Genomic DNA, 25886 nt, shown 5'->3' with positions numbered 1-25886 from the left:
TGAATGATAAAAAAAAAAAAAACAACAGATCAATAATGTCTGTTTACCTAAAGAGATAGTGTGTCAGCAATAACGGTATAATATTTTAAAAAAATGGCGCGCTCTTTTTAATAAATTGTATTAATATTATAATTGGTGACTTTTATTACTTTTTATCTATTGGTTATTTTATTAATTTGTATTTAATATACTATTATTAATATTATAAGGATTTTTTTTGTTTTTTTTTTTTTTGATGGGTGAAAATAGTATGGTAACCCCGCCTGCGCTAACGGGATACGCTGGCGGAGCACCAGTGGAGGGTGATAGATGAGAATGAAAACAGGCCAGTTAGCCCATCGTGATGAATTCATCGGGAATTAACCATGATAGTTTCCAGGGGGAACCGCGAGGAGGTGGACCTGGTTGGGTATATTGCTAGCAATGGGATTCTCAGTCTCTATTACTAACAATCCCTTTCCCCCCTAATTCAAGGGGTTAAACTTGTGAACATATATAATACTCGATGCTCCATCTAGGTTTATATCGATCTACTTCAGTTGGTCTGAATCTAATTAAATATAATGAAAATTCCAACAGTTTCCTCAAAAGTTATTATAGGATTTGTAATATAAATTGTAATATAATTATTAATTACTAGTTTAGTTGTAAGTGATTAATAATAATTCTAGTTTAATTGGCATTTTAAAGGCGACTGAATTATTTAGCCAAAATATTCATAAACTTATCGTAACAATTACCCACTAACAAATATATGTGATTTATTATTATTATGTTAGATTAAGATATATGGATATATATTCAAAAAACATAAAAAAATATATATTATAAATAATATACTTACATATAATTGTATACTGGCAGTGTTATTTGTATTCTGTGGTACATATACGTTTTACGATTTGGCGCCATTTTTTTTTAGTACGTTTGTTACGTTGTGGAACAGGCTAAGGTCGGAGACCGTGCTGCCTAGTCTTCAATATGATAATTTGTCTGGAACATATTTGGCGCCAATACGCACATGTCAAAAACTTGTCAAGTTGTTTCTCTTTTTAATTTTACTTTTTTATTTACGGTGTTCCATAATGATCTGCAAAGTATTGAATACGTCCAGGGATTTATTTTAAAAACGTTTTTGTTAGAAAAGTAATAATTTTAATAAATTTTGACAATATTAATTTTAAGATATTATTACGTATGGTTATTATGTTAAATTCTTTTGCAGTAAATTTTCTAACACCACGTTTATATTTTTAAGGTGTTTATTTTGTCTTGTGAAATTTTTTAGTAAACATTTTGTTTGTTTTTCTTATTTTGTAATTTTCATGGAAAATTACTGGCTGTATTTTAACATATATTTTATACACATATAGTATATAAAGTACTCATGATATTTAATAGATAGTTTATCGATGACAGAAACTGCTCTATGGTAGAGCAGTTATTTTACGTATAATAACAATAGTGTATGGGATTCTGTTACTAAAATTAAGAGAAATAAAATTAATTATTGTATTTATTATGTTTTTTATTTCAATATTAATATTGTTCCGGGTGTATTACATTAAATATGAATTACATTAAATATAGGTTCTTTGTCATATACTCGTATTTAATAGTATTTCAAGCAAGTCAACTCTTAGTGTAATTAAATTCGTCTCGATGGATCAGTTGGTCCATCACGATGGTTTAAAGGTTCCCGTGGAAGCCGATCCTATAGTGTATATTGCTAACAATAGGCTTGTCAATCCCTATTATTAAGATCCCGTTCCCCCCAATATTACTAGGGACGTAAAGACTGCATTAGATCAGTTACTAAAGAAACCTCTTTACTTCTTTTTTTAAAGAATTCCATGCTGTGGTCTCTTGGAGAAACCTCAGCAGGGAGTTCATTCCGCAGCCTGAGTGTTCGTGGGAGAAAACATCTCTGAAACCGCATTGTACGCGACCTTTTAGGCTGTGAGCATCACATTGAATAATTCTTTTGAGCGCAGTTTGTAATACCCCTGATATTGCAGACGTTCATATGTTACTGTAACCGCTTACCATCGAGTGGCTGTATGCTTGATTGCCACTTCAGTGGTATAAAAAATGATTTTTAGTATCTTAGCAGGGTTAAATTGGACTAAGTTTTGTCGTCTCTAATCACAACAATTAATAAATAACGTTATATTTCTCAGTTACTGTTACTACTTTGCCCTATAACAACCGCCCTATGACTACAGCAACCTAGAGGGGGAAAGGGATTGTTGGTAATTGATTTTGACAGCCCCATTGCTAGCAATATGCCCTATTAGGTCGACCTCCACACGGTTCCCCCTGGAAACCCTAGTAAACAATTCTTGTTGAATTCGTCACGATGGGCTAACTGACCTACTTCATCCTCACCTATCATCCTTCACTGGTGCCCCGCCGGTATATACCGATAGCGCGGGTGGGGTTACCATTCCATTATCATCCATTAAAAAAAATAGCAACCTAGATTACAATAAACGCAAATTTAACCGACTTCAAAAATGAAGTTGTTGTCGACTCCGATTCATGTTTGGTCAATTTTTGTCATGTTTGAAGTGGTTACTTTGTAAAATAGGTATCTAATAGGTGATATGATGATGATGAATGGAATTCTGGCAAATAAATCAATCTATCTATCTAATTTTATAAATATATATTGTTTGCTTTGAGAGGTAGGATAGCTTTTATATCGATAAGAATAGAACCGGTGGCGTTCGAGGGTAATAAAAAGTTATTTTTTATGCAACATAGAATGGAAAACAACCTGGCGGACCACCTGATGAAAAGTGGTCTCAATGTCGCCTATAGACATGAAAAGTACTATGGACATAACAGTATACTGTGTCGCCAATAATACCCTTAATGTCTTGCTATTCCTGAGAACTAAGGTGTTATATCTCCGTACTCTGTAATTTAAATAATTAATTAAATCTATACTTATAATAAATCTGTAGCGAGGTCAATTCTGTACATGAAATATATTTCCAAAATAACTATCAGGGGGTGATTAGTGATCGATACTGATGCCAAAAATGCAATCAGTAAAATTTTTGTCTGTCTGTCTGTATGTTCGTTATAGAAACAAAAACTACTCGACGGATTTTAACGAAACTTATTCTTCATACTCTTGTGCAGGTTATAGTATACTTTTCATCACGCTACGATCAATAGGAGCGGAGCAGTGAAGGGAAATGTTGGGAAAACGGGAGAAGTTACTCCATTTTTAAGCTTCCGTCGCGTGCGCAGCCTTAATGGTCACTTTAAAATGTAAAAATGTCCACTCGCGCGACGCCGGAACGGATCGCTAGTTAATAAAACAAGATCGTACTCGCAGAATGTATAAATTTATTGCACATTCCCACAAAATATTTGAATTATAATTAGGTAGTTAACAATGTTTTTGAAGCATTCTGACTGTGATGATTACAAGCAATAGAGACCAATTATACATACATACATATACCGCCTGTGTACATTGTGGTATAACCTAATATCTATAGAACATACAAAAGTATATAAATAATAAGTTATTTTACTAAATTAAGTGTTATTTTGCGGAATTTCTTATCACTGATTCGTTGATTAGGATAATTTTGTTTAAATCCTTAATCATTAAATTAAAAAAACATACAAAATTATCAGTCATTAAAATAAGTCATTCGCAGTTTTGACGCCCAACATAAGGCTCCGAGCAGCGATCTATTAATATATTAACTTGCGTGAAGACGTCTCTTTTAGAGGTGAAAAGTGTTGCAAAACCTGCGTAGACGGAATGACGGTCGGAGATTGATGACTAATATAGAAGGTTGTAAAGTTTATGGTAATAATAAAAGTTGTTCCAGTGTTTCTAATAGTAGCGGAAATAATTTGTCAGCCGACCTATAGAAATGAGTAAAGTTTTCAAATAAAATGATCGACTATTAACGATAATGGCGCGAATTCAGAGGTGTGGTTGCTCTAAACTTATCTTTTAAGCTAACATTTTAATTTGATAGTTTTGCGAGTTTTATGGGACAACATATACTAAAGTTATAATATATTTTTGACTTAAGCATATTAGAGAATTAGTTCATATTGCTCCTTACAATAAATATTACAATAAAGGTTTAAAGAAATAACATTTCAAAATCGGTCCTATTGTAAGTAATGAAACAGCCAATTTTAATTGCATTGTAACATTTTTCTAAATTAGTTTAACTCGCCAAATTTAATTTTAATTCTTCTGTAGGAATACTACTCTTAGTAAATATGGATTCTTAGCGATTGAATTAAATACAACATTAGTAAAAATATAATAAAAATATAAATACCTTTATAAATTAGACATCTAAAGGAATGTTTAGCAGAGAATCGAGTTAGGTTATGAATAATTATCAGTACCTGCGTATGTATATATATATATATATAGTTTTAGAGTATTGATTTATAAACGTAACCCTAAAATTCAAAAACACTTTACATGTTACAAGTGCAATAATATATATATATATATATATATATATATATATATATATATATATATATATATATATATATATATATATATATACGTAATATAAAGATTTATCTATGCTATTAATATTAACATGAAAGTACTTAGAGAGTATATCCTATAGGCTTGGCTTAGCATATCCTATAGGAGATGCTAAGCGTATATGTTTAATAATTAATATTGTTTTTTTTTTTTAAAAAACCCACTGCAACTGTGATGTAATCAGTTTTGTTTTAAAAACTAAACTACTGAATTTTTTTTCAAGATTTTCATAAAATCTCTATGGGAACAACCTGTAAGTATATTCTCTCAGATAAGAAAAGATTTAAAGATTTCCAAATAGGTTTACAACTAACTGAGTTATGAAGTAATAAACATAAAAAAAATACAACTTAATCGAGATTTTTCTTTTTAAAGTTGGTTGAATAAATATGTATATACCTATGTCGTTGTAATTATATATTTACATGTAACACATAGGTCGCACTTGTACAAGTACACAGTAAGTTATACAATTGGGTAACTAATTGTCCATTATCTCGTAGAAAGTCGTTACTAAGTAGGTCCCCGTATAAATCTTTTCCGTTTACCCGTTGTTTATCTACCATCTACATTAATCATGTTTATATTATCTCGTTTGTTTTTTTAGGCTTAGCTAATTTTAAAACTTTCTCGTTTTACACATATTTATTAATCACTTTATTGCACCTAATACATAAAAGTGTACAATGACAATTGGAAAATTCAATTTACAAATTATAAATAAATATATTTAAATAGACATATAAAAAAATTAAAACATATTTAAATATTTTTTTAAATATTTATTTACATGTTTAAATTTAATTTTTAGTATCTTTATAAGTAGATTTTGTATTGTAACAATAATTTTTATGCTTTGTAAAAAAACAAAGTTTTTGTTCCACAGAAAAAAAAAACTACTACAATTGTGGCAAAACAAGTTATTTTTATTTCAAAACTAAACTACTGAACAGATTTACTACAGACTAATGTGTACGTATATACTTTCATATAAATATTATTTTTTTAAATCGGTTTATAAATTGTAACAATTATAAGGTAACAAACATAATAAATTACAAGCTAAATGAGAACCATTTTGTTTTTGGAGTAGGTTGAAAACTGTATTCTGCAAGTCATTTTATTTATTTATTTACTCATTAAAATAATTTAAATATTCAATAGGTAAGACGTTATTTGCAACAATTATAAGTGACGTTCCAATATTTGATTGTGTTCACAATATTTCTTATTTCCTTTAACGGACAATGACATTTCACATACTTATCATTAACAATAAAGTCTGATTGTGTAATAAATTACGTGGAGTGACGCTGACTGGGAACGCAATGTCACATCACATTACTGCGACTTTCCGAGTTTTCACTTTTCGTATACGAGTAGTGCGGTACAGGTTTTGAGTTCGTATAAATTTTGTAACCATTTTTCTTCCGTACCATTACGTCTGTGTACGTCGTCACGTCTCGTCGAATTTCGAAGTCAGAAATTTTTGATATTATCAACTGTACACAATGATCTCGTAATAGCAAATAGGTAACTTATTTTAATATAACGTAGTTTGTTTTTTTTTTTAATGTAAGTACTTATTTTGATTATCTAAGTTTTATACTTATTATAAGAACTATTATTACAGATTTATTTTTACAAATTACTGTTACTGTTACTGTAACTTACAATTGTTTATTATTTTTTAATGTACAAAGGATTGACTCTAAATACATGTGAATAATATTAATTATATTGTGAATAATCAAAAAGTTTGGAGTAAACAAGAAATAAAAACTTAGGAAATGGAGACATTTTTAAATAACACTGGCAAGATTTTGGCTGTTACTTTGTGAAATTTTATTGTTGTGTTAAAATTGCTTCATTTAATAATATTTAATAAATAATTGTTATTGCCTTTTGTTTTATTTGCATTCCTTTTTATATTTCTACCTAATTGTAATGTCACAATTTATTATTAAATTATTTACATGTTTATAAATCAATGACATAAATAAAAAAAAAAAACCTTTACAATATGGCTTCTCGTAATATTAACCTTACAAAAATAAATAGGTCGCTAATTTTCTACCTAAAAAACAAATATTTGAGATTTTTTTTTATATTTTAATTATCAACTCTTTGATATAACTTACATTATTTATATCAATTGGATAATAATAATAAAATGCATTTTATATTATTCAGTTCTTGTCGTTTGCTTCTAAAAACGCTCACTTGTAATTTACTTCGGAAAAAAACCTTTTCTTGTAGCTTGCTTCGGAACGTACTAAGAGTATATAATTTATATAACAACCGCTTAGATATACAAATTTTCATTAATGTAAATGATCATACGTTATGTCCGCGTGGAATCCTTCAGGGCCGGCAGAATATTTCACCTTTTGCATTCTACCGTCTGGCAGTAGCACGTGATAGTGCCCGTTGGTTGCTTCGCCGTGCTTCGCTTCCGAGTGCCCGAAGTCGTTGCCGCTGTGGTGATCCCTGACCCGGTATCCGAACTCATATTTCGCCGCGTAATGGAGCTGGAATGTTAAGTAGGTATTGGTAAGTTTTATAATATTCTGTCCTGTTCTATTCAGATGGATTGGAAAGAAACAGATATATGGATATAGCTTTTTAATGCATGTTAAATATAACCCATCTAATGAAAAGTGGTAACAGTTACTTATCGGTAATAATAGCACTGTAAACATCATAGAATATCGCCGTAATACCCATGGGAACTCTCACGCGTTGCTACACCTGTTGATTAAGATGTGCTTCCGTACCGCCGGAACGTAATTTTGCAGCTATACTGCTTAATACTAGAAATACAGGACAGACGATTTTATTGTGCTAGGGGCTGAACGGCAAGCTAGTCAGAGAAATTTCTGATATACGTAACTCCATGGAAGCACCAACGTTAGAGGAAAACTATGGCGGTTCAATACATTTTATAATTCTCGAATGTTACCCATGAATTGGTTGTTAGCGACAGTTTCTGTTTATCGGTTTGTAATTTACAATATTTATAAATAAACAATACGTATTTTGTATACGAGTATTTTTTTTTGATGAGTGAAAATGGTATGGTAACCCCGCCTGCGCTAATGGGATACGCTGACGGGGCACCAGTGAAGGGCGATGGATGAGAATGAAAACAGGCCAGTTAGCCCGTCATGATGAATTCATTAGAAATTAACCATGATAGTTTCCAGGGGGAACCGCGAGGAGGTCGACCTGGTTGGGTATATTGCTAGCAATCTGACTGAAAATCCTTCAAAAAAATTTTCAGTCTCCATTAGTAACAATCCCTCCCGTATACGAGTATTTACATATATTTAATTACTTGTATAAAAAAACCCCAAATGACGATCTTAATTTAAGCTTAAGCCTTATTGGAGAGCTAATGTAAATCTTAGCCGTTGCAGGTTTCTCCCAACAATATCTCTATATGTGTATCGTATATAAAAAATAAAAAATGAACAAGAATTTGTTTTTATATTATGTAATAATATAAGCTAATTAAATGTAGGTATAAAATATTTAATAAAATATATTAAGTACAGAGTACTAGGCAGTACGAGCACGCTTAGGCAGGTAAAAGTTTACTAAGTTATAAAATAAAAATGATAAAAAAAATAATGTCATGTAATTTATTAAATATTTGTGATGTAATAATTATTTGGCTTATTTATTATGAATCAAAACGTATTTACATGTTATGCTAATGTAATACATAATTTAGCATATAATACTGTATGACATAAAGTGTTTAAAATTGGCAAAATAAAGAATTATGTTAGAAAAATCACATTGAATATGCAACTATAACTAGGTATAATTAATAATATTATACAATAATCAAATAATAGATGTGCTGAGATAATCACTTATTAATGTTAATTATATATATATATATATATATATATATATATATATATATATCAACTTTTATAATTTAATTGAATTTTTTATTAGTTAAAAAAAACAAGCAGACAAACAAACATTTTGTTATATATATATTTATATCACGACGCTTGGTCACGGCACTCGCTCGCAAGATGCGCGCGCAGGTCGCGCAGGCGCTTTGTGATTGTTGGCTGCGCGCGCATACCGCGCACGGGCCAGCGACCAGAGACAGTGTTTTGTTAACTTGGACAATTTAAACATTTATTCGTTTTATTGTGAAATACTTATTGCTTTTTTTTAATTATTGTTTAAATTTATTGACAAGATGAACCCTACTATCAATCCTACATACTTATGTAACAATCTGCGTTCAATGTATAAATTTATTATATATATAAAATATATATGACTTTCAGGCGGCCGTTTTAAATGTTTTTCAACATTAATTTTAACTTATTTAATATGTTAGTTTAATAAATAGATATTAGTAATAAATAAACTAGTTATGGAAAAATAAAATTAAGATATTTATCGTTGCGTAGGGTTTCGTTAATACTCACAATGGTTATATATTTAAAATGCTTTTAAAATATCCAGTTTAAAAGCATTACAATTGTTATTTAAATTAAATAACTTTAAACAAAACATTTGGATTTAATTTATAGATTTTTCTAACCTCCAAATTCTTATAAATTAATGAAGGCACCAGATTACAAAAAAAAAAATGATTTTTTTATGTTCCAAACGTAAATTCTTTCCAAACGTAAACGTAAGTTTTTTAAAGGATGCGTAATTTTTTAAGTTTATGTAATTGACTTTTTAAACTAGGTGTATAATTCCTTTGTTTCCTTTTTTTATATTTCCTTGGATAGCGTGCAACCCGTTCATATGGTATTTGGTATAAATCTAAATGTTCAATATTGAGATTGCGATGGCCAAGTAGATGTTTTAGTTGCGATTGACTAATCATATATACTGGCTCAAGTAGAGCTAAAGTATCGTCAACGTGATCAGCAAAATTGGGCACGCCATAAGTTACTGGTATTCTTGGCACGCGATAAGAATATTTTCTTGTATATGTGTTGGAATCAGACGAAAAGCTTGCATGTGGTTTAATTTGTCTGTATTTATTGGAAAAACTACCAGTTAAATCTACATTTTGATTGTAACTAACAGAAGGAGCGTAGTTACGATAACCGTGATTTGATATTGGAAACAATTGTGATTGTTTTATATTAGGAACATCGTATTCATAATCAGTACTAAAATCATCGTCATATTCATTAAATTCGTCGTCATCGTATGTTACTTCATAATTATCTCTTCTAAATGGAATTTTACTAGGTCTTCGACGAGGAATTTCTTCATAATCATCAGTAAAGTCTACGACTTCACCTTTAGCAAACTGAGGTGTTGTAAGAAAGGTTTCAACTGCAGGACGTCGTTTATTTGGGATAGTTTTAATAAATGGTTGTGATGTATGTAAAGAATTGGTGGGATTATCTGTAGTGGTAGTAGTGGGTAGTTCTGTGGAACTATATGTTGCATTTGATAAAAGGAAAGGAGATGTATCTAGAGTAGCTCTCTTGTTTCGTTTAGACGAGTCTTTGGCTTTAACAATACTTTCAATTTTGTAACCTAAAGGATCAATACTTACATTATCTACACCATAAGCTGAAACACCTGTTCCATCTTCCGATAGATGTTGGACGCCAGTATACTGAGCATTATGATGTAGGTACCTTTCACTCTCATCACCCGCGCCACCTTTATTTTGATTGTGCAATTCCAACGGCTGCACATACGCTGAAGCTTGAGGTTTCTCGCCTTCGTTTGTACTCAAATAATATTGTACTTTAGCTTCACTAGGCTTATATCCTGACGTAATAGTTTGGCTTGCTACTTCAACTTTATAATAGTTATTACTCTTAACAGTTGTAGTCTCAACGTCTTGTGGTTGTGCAGATAAAACAGTCTGAATACCGTATGCTTGTATTTTTGTATTTTTATTTGGATCTGAAATATCATCTACTTCTTCTGTAATGGGTGTATGGTCTTTTAAGTTAGTTGTATAGGCACTGGTATAAGTTGGTGGCACTTGCCCATATATTGAATGTTCATTATGTTGGTTTAAATTTTGTGCAGGATCATCTTTCATATAAAAATATAAATCAATCGGAGTGTCGAGTTCTTTGGGTGTTTCATTTGTATTGTAGCTGGAACTAATCAAAGCGTTTAATTCGGATAGTTGATCGTGTGGATTTTTTTTAAGTATAGAATTCAGTGTTGCTATATCTTGCGCGGACTCGTAGTTTTGCATTTGACTGTATTGTTTAGGATAAACATATTGAGTTTTACTTGGAACGGCCTCAGTATATAACTTAGTATTTTCCTCATCCGTTATTTCATTGTTACCATTAGGTTTTATAGTTACTCCTTGATCATAAGTTGGTGCTGGAGAGACATAAATAGTTTTATATCTTTGTGGTTGCATGTATTGTTGATAATTGTCTGAACCGTAAGATCTGTGGTTTCTATTTTTTTCAGTCTTCAGGGCGGCGTCTTTTGTTAATTTAACAACTTCTGGTATAACTTTTACTCCTCTTCTTAATGTTTCTTGTTTATTTTGGGACGGTCTGTTTTTTAGTTTAGGTTCAGTATTACCTTGTTTTTTGTCTCTCAGATTGGATTGTTGTTTTTCTAGTTCTAATTGGTGGCTCTCTTGTGATTCGTGGTAGGCTCTCATGTAACTATCCATTGGCCGCGGTATGTTAGCCCACCTTTGTAACTGCGCTCGATGTTGTCTTACTCGCTCCGCATTGAACATAGCTTGCTGGTTTTGTGCGTGCAATCTCGCATTTTGCTGTGAATTTCCTGCTAAAGGATTACCATACGGCAAATTTCCGGGAACGTTAAATGATTTGAAATCGTCTATTCTATCTACAGGTTGTTCGTTGACGACCTCAAAAACAGGTCTGGCACTAGTTTTGGATGGTTTCGCTGTGGTAGTTTTGACTATCAAGAGTATTAGAGTTAGGAACTTAATTTGGTGTACTGTAGACTGCGCCATTGTACCTGAAAAAAGTAAAAGATTATTTTTTTTTTATGTAAAGTTATTATTAGAGACATTGATATAAAAATCTATTAGTCATACTGCAGTAAAGAAGTTATACTTAAAATAGTACAAAATTTAAAAGTTGATAAAATGAAACTTGTTGTTGTAGGATATTGTATAAATGGAGATAAATAATGATGGTAAATAACTAGGAAATAAATTAAATTTTTTTTCTTTAATTGTAAAAATACGAGTATTTATTTAGGCACGTTTACGAAACGAGTGCAGAATATGATTTACAGTGTTTAATTTTGAGTTGATACTATATCTTGGACTTTTTTTAATATCAACAGTTAGGAGACGTTCATCATCATCGGCATCATCATTTTAGCCATTATCTGTCCACTACTGAACATAGTTCCCTCCCCCATAGGCTGCCATATAAAGAACGGTCCTGAGCCACCTGCATCTACGAGTACTGACTTCCTGCAATGCAATTTAAGTTGTCACTCCTAGTCGTCCTACACTGCGTTTGACCATACGGGGTCGCTATTCAAGAACCTTTCTTCCTAGGAGACGTTAAAAATTAAACGAATTAAACGACAATTATCTTATTTTTGAAAATCATTTGGGAAACTGTGAAATATTTGGTTTCGACTTTTTCTTTCGATTTTACTCGGCTGTTAATTACTTTATTTCCTCGACTGTAATGGTAGGCTAATACTGTTACTGACGTAGACCTAATATAATGTACGTATATACTTGATAATCTCCTTAGATTATCAGTAGCCTTCTACTGATCAGTGTACTTGTCCATAATTAACGTGTATGGTACAACTTTTTGCCATTACTGCGCCTAGCTCAAAGTCGCGCGAGCACTTTCACCTGTTACGTGCTCTTGTAGGCTTATGAATGAATATGTATGTAAAGACAGACATGTCAACGCATCTTATTATATATTTTATATCATCAGTATATCACTTCCATTAATTCCCAAAAAAAAATCAACGTTTATTATGCCTAGACCATTTTCCTCACAAATATTTGTAACCATAATTTTATTTTTGCATGTTCTTTTTTTTTAAATTTATAATTGTCCATGTTTCTTTTGTAACTGTTATTAGTATGCGCCAAATTTTTTTTTCTTTTTTTTTTAATCGACTTAAAAAAGTAGATTGTTGATTTTGCAACAAACAACTATAATTGACGTTGACACTGATGCTTCTTTCCACTTGGGTGATGCTGAAGAGAACTCTTTTAGATTTAAGCTTACCTTGGTACATGTGCTTACCTCTGTCATATTTTTTTGTATTTTTTTTTTAATGGGATATATTCTTGAATGTTATATTATTAGTGCGTACAATAAAATAAAAATAAATAAATACACAACATATTTGAATTTAGAACGGAATAAGTCTGTCTATATATAAGTAAATCTTGTTCCGCTATTTGTTTTTTTGCTGCATAATGAAAAACGCCAGCTTCAAGGTCATAGAATATAGAATTAACAAATACAATTTGACGAATTATAGAAAACTACTTTGTATCCACGATTTATTTTACCAGAGGGAGACTGTACAAAAATCGATTGCTTGGGTACCTCTGTCCCATTCGTGTTTCAACCGTGAAGCAGTTGTGTTTGCATGGCTGTGTTTCGGTCTGAAGGGTGGGATATGGCGTGAATTTACTGGGTACAGAGGAATAACACCTGAGTCCTTAGGAATGGCAACGCATGGGGGGTATCATGGGCGAAACAGAATACTCTGTTATGTCCATGGTACTGCTCATGTCTATAGGCGATGGTTACCATTTTCCATCAGGTGGGCCGTCAGCTTGTTTGCCATTCTAAGTTGTATGAAAAAAAAGACTGACCGCGTAATCGGAATATGTTCTATCTCCTGAAGCCTAGTTCCTTCTCAATTTCATACAGAGTACGTGTACAAACAAAGTCTTTTTCACATTTATAATATTATTAAACATTCCCTACTATAGGTCAACTAACCTATTTCATCCTCTCCTATCATCCTTCACTGGTAGCCGATGGCGTAGGCAAGGAATGACAACGCATGGGGGGTATCATGGGCGAAACAGTATACTCTGTTATGTCCATGGTACTGCTCACGTCTATAGGCGACGGTTACCACTTTCCATCAGGTGGGCCGTCAGCTTGTTTGCCATTCTAAGTTGCATATAAAAAAATTAAAAAAAAAAACCATTTAAAAATCATCAATTAAAAAATCAGACAAATTGAGGACTGCTTATGGTTTTTTTTTTAATTTCTCGCGAAGAGACGCATGTAGCAGCTTGATACAGTTACTTTTATCCCGTGCATGGATACATTCTCAGTCTTGTACAGATCTATTGAATGTGTTCTTCAGGTATAATAAACAAGCCGTCGGAGATGTGGTGAGTGCGGAAGCGAACCCATGTCTCCGACATATGGCACCTCGAGGGTATATCGTCTGGTTTTTGGTGGGTACACCCTCACCTTACGGGGGGATTTCCACAGTACCCATTCACCTCCCACAAGGTGTATGGGTCTGCATAAAGCATTTTCCAGACGTTAAAAAAAAGGTATAATAAACATAGAGGTTAAAGATTCTAATTTATAGAATGGCAGACGTGCCTACCGACTCGATATCATTTCGGAGTCAGTTTTCCCTGAATTTAGGTCATTAAATGATTCGATTTCCTCGTATTACCTGATGGCGATTCATTTCCGCGTTATTAAGGATAATTTGAAACTTCTGACTGCTAACTTTTGGGAAATACCGATTGATTTTAAAAAGAGGAACTTCGTAAAGGATTCTGTGTATATTCTAAGAATTGTTATTATTTTCCTCAATTGTCAATTTGTCTTGGATGTTTACTTTTTTATTTTTTAATTGTAAATGTTTACTTTTTAGTTGGTATCGTCTAAATGAACAGCATCGCATCGCATTTTATTCTTGTGCCGCCTTGTGACATTATGTTGGATGGAACCAGAGGGAGACTTTGTACAAAAGTCGATTGTTTGTGTACTTCTGTCCCATTCGTGTTTCAATCGTAAAGCAGCTGTGTTTGAATGGCTGTGTTTCGGTTTGAAGGGTGGGATATGGCGTGAATTTACTGGGTACAGAGGAATAACACCTGAGTCCTCAGGAATGGCAACGCATGGGAGGTATCATGGGCGAAACAGTATACTCTGTTATGTCCATGGTACTGCTCGTGTCTATAGGCGACGGTTACCACTTTCCATCAGGTGGGCCGTCAGCTTGTTTTGCATTCTAAGTTGTATAAAAAAAAACCAACAATCCCATTTCAAGGAAACAATAAAGAGTATTTAACTATGTTGAAATGACTGTATTACTTTAGCTACCAAACCACTTTATATATATATTTATATATTTTGATCGAACTTAGTGATATTTTTAATTTGCTTCACATCCTTGTTCTTGAATATATTTTTGAATTTTTTTAGGTAACTGGTTTTAAGTTTCAAATGTTGTTTTCGCCACGTATGTCTTCTCTGTATAGTATTTTAAAGTAATGGACGTATTTTTTTTTTATTTAGTCCGCGCTATGCTGGCTCCCTAATTGCAGTGTCATTATTCTAAAAGCAAGATTATTTTAGGTTTTTATATACACAGCATACATTTATTCAAATTTTTTTAATGGATGATAATGGAATAGTGTTCTTGCCTACACTATCGCTATATGCTGATGAGGCATCAGTAAGAGATGATAGTTGAGAATGAAAAGGCAGGTCAGTCAGCCCATCGTGACTAGAACTCCACTAGAATTAATCACGACGGTTTCCAGGGGGAACGTGGAGGTCGACCTGATAGGGTGTGTTGCTAGCAAAAACCCTATTACTAACAATCCCTTTCCCTCCCTGAAAAGACAGGTTAGTTAGCCCGTCGCGGTTTATACAGCTGGAATTCAGCACGACGGTTTCCAGTGAGTAGTAGGTTTGCGCGGATTCTGGCTCACTCGGCGGCTGCCTTCCAAAAAAAGCTCATTCGACAAGACTCGTTTCTAGGTGGTTAAGTTAATCTTCAACTTTTATATGTGCATCATGTTGCGGCTTAGGGGTGGTCTTTAGCCACCCCAGTCGAACCTTAACCTACTGTCACTAGGTGTGGGTACTTCATAAGACTCGTTTGCATCTTGCAGATTTTTTTAGACACTCGGACACTCGGACACTCGGACACTCGGACACTCGGACACTCGGACACTCGGATACTCGGACACTCGGACACTCGGACACTCGGACACTCGGACACTCGGACACTCGGACACTCGGACACTCGGACACTCGGACACTCGGACACTCGGACACTCGGACACTCGGACACTCTGACACACGGACACTCGGACACTCGGACACTCGGACACTCGGACACTCGGACACTCGGACACTCGGACACTCGGACACTCGGACACTCGGACACTCGGACACTCGGACACTCGGACACTCGGACACTGGACACTGGACGCACTAACACTTTGCACTCAGACACTAGACACTCAGATTCGGGTAGAAAAAATCTCTGCAATGTCGCGTTCTTATTTATAAATATTGGATGCCATTGTTTTGGTTTTTAGAGATAAAGTGGTTGTAACCATATGGAATGTAAAACACCATCTAAAAAAATCTGCAAGATGCAAACGAGTCTTATGAAGTACCCACACCTAGAGACAGTAGGTTAAGGTTCGACTGGGGTGGCTAAAGGCCACCCCTAAGCCGCAACATGATGCACATATAAAAGTTGAAGATTAACTTAACCACCTAGAAACGAGTCTTTTCGAATGAGCTTTTTTTGGGAGGCAGCCGCCGAGTGAGCCAGAATTCGCGCAAATAAACTACTCTCCGTATTCCAATAGAATCCGCCTTCAATTGGAACGAATCTTGTCGAATGAGCTTTTTTTGGGAGGCAGCCGCCGAGTGAGCCAGAATCCGCTACTACTCCAGTGGGGACCATGTGGAGGTCGACCTGACAGGGTATATTGCTAGTACTGGGAATGGTAGTCCGCATTACGAACAATCTCTCACCCCTCCATTTAGATAGATAGATAGACTCTTTATTGTTTCCTCCAAAAGATTACAATAGTAAACTTATTATAAATACAAACAATTACAAGAAATAATCACAATGAGAAAACAATGGGCGACCTTATCGCTAAAAGCGATCTTTTCCAGGCAACCTTTGGATGGAGAGGAGTAGTTATAAACAGTTTGGTGGGAGGCACGATGAAAAATTCTATTAGTTCTAAATATGGGAGATGTGATACATGTAATAATATAAATATTATCCCTACTCATTATATATATATATATATATATATATATATCAATACAGACAAAATCGCGAGTTTCAGAGGACTTATTGCCATATATAAATTACAGAATAAAAAAGGTTTGCCACCGAGGCGAACTGGAATTTTTTAAATAAATCAACATCTATTCTTTGTGTTTGTGTAGGAATTAGATTTGTGTAGGCATCTAGTAGGCATGCCCTTTACGAAGTGAACGCAAGCACGACCAAGCGATCCCGCGGCGAGTAATGCTTCTAAATGTATTTTAAACTAGTGAATTGCCCCCGACTCCAAATAAATGTATGCAAGAAATACCAAAATAGTGAATTCCATCTGGTGAAAAATAATAAACGTTGTCTGTAGATCTGAAACATTTTCGTGTCTAAATCATGTGTTTGAAGACACTTGGAATTCCTAATTAATTCCAGTATGATAGTAATTCATAACATAGGCACAAACACAACAATGCACAACGAGAGGTTTTGTAGAGACATTTTGTCTGTTTTTTTTTTAACACAGGGGGCAAACGAGCATGCGGCTCACCTGATGGTAAATGACTACCGCCGCCAATGATCACCCACAACACCAAAGTCATTGCAGGTGTATTGCCGGCCTTTTAAAAAGGAATATGCTCTTTTTTTTAAGGTTATGATATTGTATCGGTTCGGAAATATTGTTGTTGGAAATTGATTCCAAAGAGTGGAATATATGTATAAATACAATAAATCTTGTATCACAGATTTTTTCTAAATCTACTGCATGCGTCAGTCTCTCACAAAGCTGATCTAACATATTTAATTGTACCTACCACAAGCTATTACTTTTTTACTATCTTTTTCTAACAGGAAAATAAATCGTACATTCATTCATTTATTAGAATTTAGAACGCAGAATTGTATGTCTATATTTAATTACAGAATTATTTTTTATTAACAAGAATTTTTTTGCTGCGTAAAGAGAAACGGCTGCTTCAGTTATCACAAAATTTATGGCATTAACATGCGAATCCCATGGATCGATCGTAAAAAGAATTATCGTAATCGGTTTTTAGAATTAACGCCTCAATTGCGTAGTAAAAAAGTCAAATGGACGAATTGTGAAGCTCCTTTTGGAAGGAGCTCAAAAACAGTCGCATTATAGGTTTATACATTATTTCTCGAGGATAGGACCGATCGTTCGACCGATTTTCATGAATCTTTTTATGTATATTTGTTAGGTATGAGAATATATAGGTCGTAAAGTATACTTCATACCACTAAGTACTACACTTTGTCTTTTCTCAATGTCCTCTACCCAAAGGTTGTCTGGAAGAGATTGCTTAGCGATAAAGCCGCCTTTTGTATCACTTTTCATTAATATTTACTGTATTTGTTATTTCTTTTTTTATTTGGTGCAATAAAGTTTAAAATAAATAAATAAATAAGTGATTGGGGTATCCCTATTTAGGAAAAAAAAATATATATAGATATATATATTATAAGATATAATAATAATAATCTTTATGATTATGGGCTACAATGGCCTAATTTGTTAGTGACATAATCTTAGCCTAATTTTAGTACATCTTATCATAAAATAAATAAAAGAAAAAACAAAAATAAAATAAACAACAGTGACCAATGTAAGGGCAGTCCAACCTGCTTGCAGTCATTTATTTATTTATTACATGATATAAATCATGTAATATTAAATGAATTATATCGTATTTTTGTCAAACAAACAATGCTTAGTTTTACTATTATAAAATCTAGATTGCTCCTTCGATATGCTCGGCCTAGGCGCAGTGTGGTGTTGCTAAATTATGAATATTTAGCAAGTGGGCAGATATCAATTAGCCCGAGGCCGTGGCTAACCAGCTGTACCACTTTATTCAGTATCTACATGTTTATCTTCACGCCTATTGCCTACTTTAGTAGTTTCTATTATTATTGTTGTAATTATTAATGTTGTTGTTGGAATCAAAATCGTTATTCATGAATTTACAGAAATTTCGTGATTAAAATACGTGATAAAAATAAAAAAAATTTTGTAAAATACAATCACTCAGGGTTTGCTAGAAGAGAACTCTTACAGAATTAAATTCGCTCGTTGTGTTGTGTTGTTTATTAAAAATTAAATTATAACTTTGTAATTTTTGTGTATAATAAAGTATAAATAAATAAATAAAATTTCAACTTCAAAACTCTCCTGTAACGTGTTAGTAGGATACACTACCGTACAGTACTCACTAAATTCTTTGTTGTTTTCCGACTAGAGAACACAATCCCGGGATCCCGAATGACAAAGGCAAGTTATTGGCAAAAAAAAAATACCAAAATCTTTTTCTATATTACTCAGATAGAAGAAGGTTTTGATAGAAGGTTGATGACATTATTTTATTTTATGCCCCTGTGGTCATTTAAAAATTATTTTTAACTATTTGTTTTAATTTATACAACAAATTTATATATATTTATTATAGCTGTATATGAAACGGCTCTGTTGTGAAACCTCTTTGTATTTTTTATTATTATTTTTTGTCAATGACAATATATATACGCTATTGTTTTTCTTCGCCTGCTTCCATCGTTATCTAATTTTATTTTATTTTATTTATATATTATTCGGAATACTCACATTTTGGCGACCGTGATCAGCGTAAAAATGAAACAGGCATTATTACAAAGAAAAGTAGTACGTCGTCGTTTTACTATGTGTGCTAAACGTATAGAAGATTTTCTAGAGAAGAATGATAAAACAGGTATGAGCGCGGAAATATTAAATATCACCAAAATTTTCGACGAATTAACATTCCTCCAAAACAAATTAATGGATTTGTGGTTGAACATGGAGGAACGGGACGAAAATTTTTTCGATGATGATTTAGAACTGTCCGAGGCTTACACCAGTAAATTCTATTTGTTGAAACACAAAGTCAGCGAGAACTGCAGTCCTGCGGTAGCCCGCTCTTCGGCCTCTGATACTGTAATTAAAGCAGATAGAGAGAGTGGAGAGACTTCCCAAAGGCATCGTCGCCACTTTCGTCTTCCGAAGTTACAGCTTACTTTATTGAACGAAGAGATAAAAAGTTGGATTCCATTCTGGACACAGTTCAAGAAGATTGACTGCGACAGCGACATAGATGATGAAGATAAATTTCAATATCTCCTACAAAGTATTGAGAAAGGTTGTAACGCCAGGGAGTTAGTGGAAAGTTTTCCACCCTCAGCAGAAAACTACCCAAAGGTAATGCAACAGCTCAAACAAAGGTATGGAAAAGATGAACTTATAATAGAATATTACGTTAGAGAACTCTTAAAGTTAACAATCGTCCAAAGGAACGATAATTCTAAGATGGCCACTCGTATCCTATATGATAAACTAATGACTCAGATTCTTGCTTTAGAATCTCTCGGCGTGACGCAAGATAAGTATGCCGCCTTTTTATTTCCAATGGTGGAATCTGCACTGCCGGAAGACATATTACGCGCATGGAACAGATGTCAGGCGAACGTCGCGACTAACGATAAAGAAAAGAGTCAGCTGACACAATTGTTACATTTTGTTCGTAAGGAAGTTGAATCTGAAGAAAAAATTAATTTATCACGAGGAGGTTTTTCTAGCGTGGATCCAAATCCTGTAATTCCGTCAGCAAGTTTTTTAAGTACAGCTGTCAGAAACAAAGAGAAAAATGTCGTGCATACTAAAAATGAAATAAGAGAATGTGTATGGTGCGATAAACCCACGCATAATAGTTCTGAATGTAAAAGGCCTATTAAATGGGATTTAGAAGAAAAGAAAGATTTTCTGAAAAAGAAGAATACATGTTTGATATGTCTAAAAATTGGACATCATGCAAAAAAATGTAGAAAATATCCCAAATGCATTGTTTGTGAAAAAAGACATTATCCCATTATGTGTGCCGAATTACCTAAGATTTCAAAGAAGGCAGAAGATCAAGTACTTAAACAGTCTATAAAACCGAGTACAGTTTTATTGCAAACTGTCAAACTAAATTTAGTATACAAAGAGAAAACCATTACAGTGAGAGCCCTTTTGGATTCAGGTGCTCAACGCTCTTTTATAAGGTCAGATGCAATCGAGAAATTGAATATTAAACCTACAGGTAATGAACACTTAAGGCACAATTTGTTCGGCGGAGTAGTGACTAAATTAAAAAATCATAGATTATTTATATTAAATTGCAAAAGCCTCAATAGTAAGTATGAAATTCAAATAGAGGCACTTGAGCAGAGGAAAATATGCGATAATTTGCCAAAGATAAAGTCAGGCTCACTTTTGTCACAACTACAGGATAAAGGTATTGACATCACTGATTGTATTAATGAAGTGACAGAGATTTCTTTACTAATTGGTTCTGATGTTTTAGGTTCGTTGTACACTGGGCGATCAGAACATGTAAGTGACAATTTGGTGGCGATCGAGACAAAATTTGGTTGGGTAATTCAGGGACCTACTTCTGGTACGTATTGTAATTTTACTTCAATACACGCTTGTTCATTTGATATTGATGACCTGTGGAAACTTGAATCAATAGGTATAAAAGATGAGGCGCAGGTTAAAAGTTCTCGGAAGCGTGAGGAAGAAGTTGAGAATTTTTTTAGAGAAACTGTAAACATAAATGGTGAGAATAGGTATGAAATTAGTTTACCATGGAAGGATACAGCAGACATTTTATCTTCTAACTTTAATTTAGCAATAAAACGTCTTCACTCAACTACTAATAAGCTTACAAAATTAGGCTTATTGAACGCTTATGATGAGGTGTTCAACGAATGGTTAAATAGTAACATAATTGAGGAGGTTATGGGTGATAATATTCAAACCGGACATTATTTGCCTCATCACGCTGTTGTTAAAGAATCTAGCCTTACGACTAAAATTCGCCCTGTGTTTGATGCATCTGCTACGACTAAAGAAGGTGTCAGTCTTAATTCTTGTCTAGAAAAAGGAAGCAATCTTATAGAATTAATACCAAAATTACTTATTCAATTTAGAAAAGGCAAGATAGGTATTATCGCCGATATAAAAAAGGCCTTTTTACAAATATCTATCCATCCAAATGATCGCAAGTTTCTCAAATTTTTATGGTGGGACAACCCTAGCAGCTCAGATAGAAAATTAAAAGTTTTTAGACACCGTCGTGTAGTGTTTGGTGTTAAAACGAGTCCATACCTTCTATCAGCTACTATTCTATACCACCTCGAGAAATATGTAGGCGATACTGCCAGTCAATTGAGAAAGAGCTTTTATGTTGATAATTGTGTAGTCAGTGTTAACAATGAAGCTGAAATGAAAAAATTCATGAATGAAGCTTTGCACATAATGAACGAAGGTAAGTTTGAATTAAGATGTTGGGTGACTGGCCCTACTTTAGATAAAAATCAAGCAGATACCTCTGTATTAGGAGTTACTTGGGATGCTCAAAATGATGAACTCTATTGTAAAGTTCCTTTTTTCAAACAAGTTACAGATAAGCTTACAAAAAGGACATTGTTATCAATGGCGCAAAGTATTTTCGATCCAATCGGGTTTCTCTGTCCTACCACACTGATACCGAAACTATTAATACAAAAGTGCTGGGAAAAGTCTATGGACTGGGACAAAGAACTTACCTTAGAATTGGGAAAATCAGCAAGAGAATGGCTTCATCATGTAAATGCTATCGAAAAATGTCGTATTCCAAGAAGATTGAGTGTATCAAATTTATCTGGTAGCAATAACACCATTCATGTTTTTAGTGATGCAAGCCAATACGCTTATTCTGGATGCGTCTTTCTGCGATCGGAACATGATAATATGGTAACAGTACAACTTGTTCTTGCTAAAAGTAGAGTTACTCCATTGAAACCAGTTACAATGCCGAGACTTGAATTAATTGCAGCTTTGTTAGCCACACGATTGGCTACAGAAGCCAAATTTTCATTGCAGCTGAATTGCAAAGAATACTACTGGACTGATTCTAGCATTGTGTTAGCATGGATAAGACGGCAATCAGGTCTAAATGTTTTTGTTCACAATAGAGTGAAAGAGATTACAGAAAGAAGTAACAGAGATGCTTGGCGTCATGTACCTGGTGAACTTAACCCAGCTGATCTTCCATCAAGAGGATGCAATGCTCAAAATTTATTGAAAAGTCGATGGTGGGAGGGTCCAGCTTGGCTTCATAATTCACAATCAGCGTGGCCCAATTCTGATGTTGCTCCAGATGAAAATGAAGTCAACAAGGAAGTAAAGAAAAGCTGTTTAACTGTGCAAGAAGGTACCAAATTTTCTGACAGACTTCTTCATTTTGGGAAGTATTCAAAAATTGTTAGAACCGTTGCATGGTGCTTGAGATTTTCCAAGTTCTATCGACAGTATAGAAGTTATAAAGATATTACTGCTGAAGAGTATGAAAGAGCAGAAACTCGATTGATGTCAATAATACAAAAGGAGTCTTATGAAAGTTTTGATGAGATAAAATTAAGACTCAAAATGGATATTTTTCAAGATAGTCAAGATGTTATTCGTGTAAAAACTAGATTGACACTAAGTGGTGACACTGAGAGTTTTATAACTCCGATATTACTGCCTAGCACAAATGTAATAGTGAGGCGACTCGTTCGATATAAACATGTTCATAGTCTTCACGCTGGAACACAAACTCTTATAAATAACTTACGAGAAGAGTATTGGATAGTTGGTATCAGAAGGTTAGCAAAAAATGTTGTACGAGATTGTATTATATGTAAACGATATAATGCTAAGGCTAGTACTGTACCTTTCGCTCCATTACCTGCAGAACGTGTAACTTGTGGAGTACCATTTGAAGTAACGGGTATAGATCTAGCAGGACCAGTATATCTCAAATCTAATCAGAAGTGCTGGATAGTAGTCTTTACTTGTGCTACTTACAGAGCCTTACATCTGGAAATATGCTCTTCACTTAGTACTGAAGAGTTCCTGTTGACGTTAAGACGTTTTATTGCACGAAGAGGTAGGCCTAGGATTATATACAGCGATAACGCTACTAATTTTCGAGGAGCGAATAACGTCTTAAATTCAATTAATTGGGACGACGTTTCTTTCAAAACCTCAGTTCAAAAGATATCATGGCACTTTATTCCACCACAAGCGCCATGGTGGGGTGGATGGTGGGAGCGAATGATTCGTACTATTAAAGAAATTCTGAGAAGAGTTTTAGGTAAAGCTGCTCTATTAGAAAAAGAATTGATGACTGTACTGTGCGAAACAGAAGCACTTATTAATTCACGTCCTTTAACTTACATAGCAGACAGCACTGAAAATTTTACAGCTCTTACTCCTGCAATGTTTCTTAAGGTAGGCAGTACTTATACAAGTGATTTAGACCAAGCTTATTCATCTAATCTTGCTACTCGTTATCGTTATATTGAAAAAATCAATAGGGATTTAAAACAAAGATTTAGATCAGAATATTTATCGTTATTAACGCAAAAGTATGGCAAAAATAAGAACAATCTGAAACCTGGAGATATTGTACTTATTGGTTCAGATGATTTAAAACGCGTAAATTGGCCCTTGGGTCTCATTTTACAGATATGTCCTGGTGTTGATAACATTGGTAGGGTAGCTCGTATTAAAACGGCTAAAGGCGAACGTCTTCGACCTTTGCAACGTTTATACCCTCTAGAGGTGTCACAATTAGAGGATATTCAGTTTCCACGGCCATCGGGATCAAATGATAAAGTTATTGATTCTAAAGTTGAGGTTGAAAATTGTCCAGCCAAGATTACACGTTCTGGTCGTCCTGTGAAACTTCCTCATCGACTTGACATATAATTTTGTATTTTGTTATTGCGCTGTAGTAATGCGTATGCGCAAGGTGGGGTGTATGTTGTGAAACCTCTTTGTATTTTTTATTATTATTTTTTGTCAATGACAATATATATACGCTATTGTTTTTCTTCGCCTGCTTCCATCGTTATCTAATTTTATTTTATTTTATTTATATATTATTCGGAATACTCACAGGCTCGTTGACTTTGTCATTCGGGACGCCGGAATTGTATTTACCGACCCATGCGTCTTTAATGACAATGCTTAATGTTATTTATTTATTTACAAAAAACATGGTAAGTGTATAGATGTAATAAGTATAAGTCCTCAAATTTTGCCATAATTAGGCATACAAAATTTAAAAATTAAAAAGAATAAATGTTACTTAAATGAGTCATTTGAATCCGTAATGTTATATAAAAAAATATCAAATATGTCGAACACTTGTCAACAATAAAAAAAGAAATGTCACTGTCAAATCATGTTAAATAACAGCTGCATTTGTAGTAAAATTCCAGACAAATTATCATATTGAAGACTAGGCAGCATGGTCTCTGACCTTAGCCTGTTCCAAAACGGAACAAACGTACTAAAAAAAAACAGCTGCATTGTAACACGGTAGGTAATTCAAGTAGGTAAACATTTTTGTATCAAAACCTCTAGTTACTAGTAGATGTACCATAATATATTACGTGCTGACAGAACGGCAGTGCAATCGAAAAAAATTAGACGAGAAAACGGTTGCACTAGTGTGCGTATAATTTGACAGTTCTGAATTTATATGGAATTGAAGTTGCAGAAATTTACTTAATTTATTATAATTTTAATTCGTAAATATTCAGAACTATATTTGAGTTAAATCAGATATATTTTTCTACTAATTTTTGTACAAATAATTTTTTATTACGCGGAAAATGTATAATTTTGAGGTTATTTTTTCTAATTTATTTTATATCTAATATAATACAATTCTAACCAACTACATTACAAGCAAATTTTATATTATACTCATTATTGTCAATTCATTTTCCCCTAACAAAAAAAATATTTTTAACCTGGTGAATTGGTCACATTGCATCAATAGATTTACTTTTATCTCCGCCTATCATCCCTCACTGAAGCCCCGCCAGTGTAGATTACTAGCGTAGGCGGGGTTACCATTCCATTTTCACTTATAAAGTTTGTTATCTATCTATCTGTACAGCTATATATATGTAATTATGTAGGAAGTGACTCTGCACTATTGTGTCTACGTCGAGTTGCTATGTACAGACAGCTGGCAAA

General features: G+C 33.6%; 1 protein-coding gene across 1 annotated transcript in view; it reads right to left on the bottom strand.

Moving 5' to 3' along the window:
• Positions 1–4551: 4551 nt before the first annotated feature.
• Positions 4552–25886, bottom strand: part of LOC113514718 (uncharacterized) — a 30481-nt gene continuing 9146 nt past the window's right edge. The window contains exons 2-3 of the mRNA XM_031908660.2: positions 10107–11524; positions 4552–7080 (exon numbers count right to left, since the gene is read on the bottom strand). Coding sequence (XP_031764520.2) covers positions 6874–7080; positions 10107–11524 — 1625 coding nt within the window. The 3' untranslated portion in view covers positions 4552–6873. The remainder of the gene's footprint in view (positions 7081–10106; positions 11525–25886) is intronic.

The sequence above is a fragment of the Galleria mellonella genome, unplaced genomic scaffold (assembly GCF_026898425.1).
Source record: "Galleria mellonella isolate WM207_F2 unplaced genomic scaffold, CSIRO_AGI_GalMel_v1 utg146, whole genome shotgun sequence".
Taxonomy (NCBI): domain Eukaryota; kingdom Metazoa; phylum Arthropoda; class Insecta; order Lepidoptera; family Pyralidae; genus Galleria; species Galleria mellonella.
The sequence above is the reverse complement of the archived record's forward strand: the minus strand, read 5'-3'. Positions and strand labels throughout refer to the sequence as shown.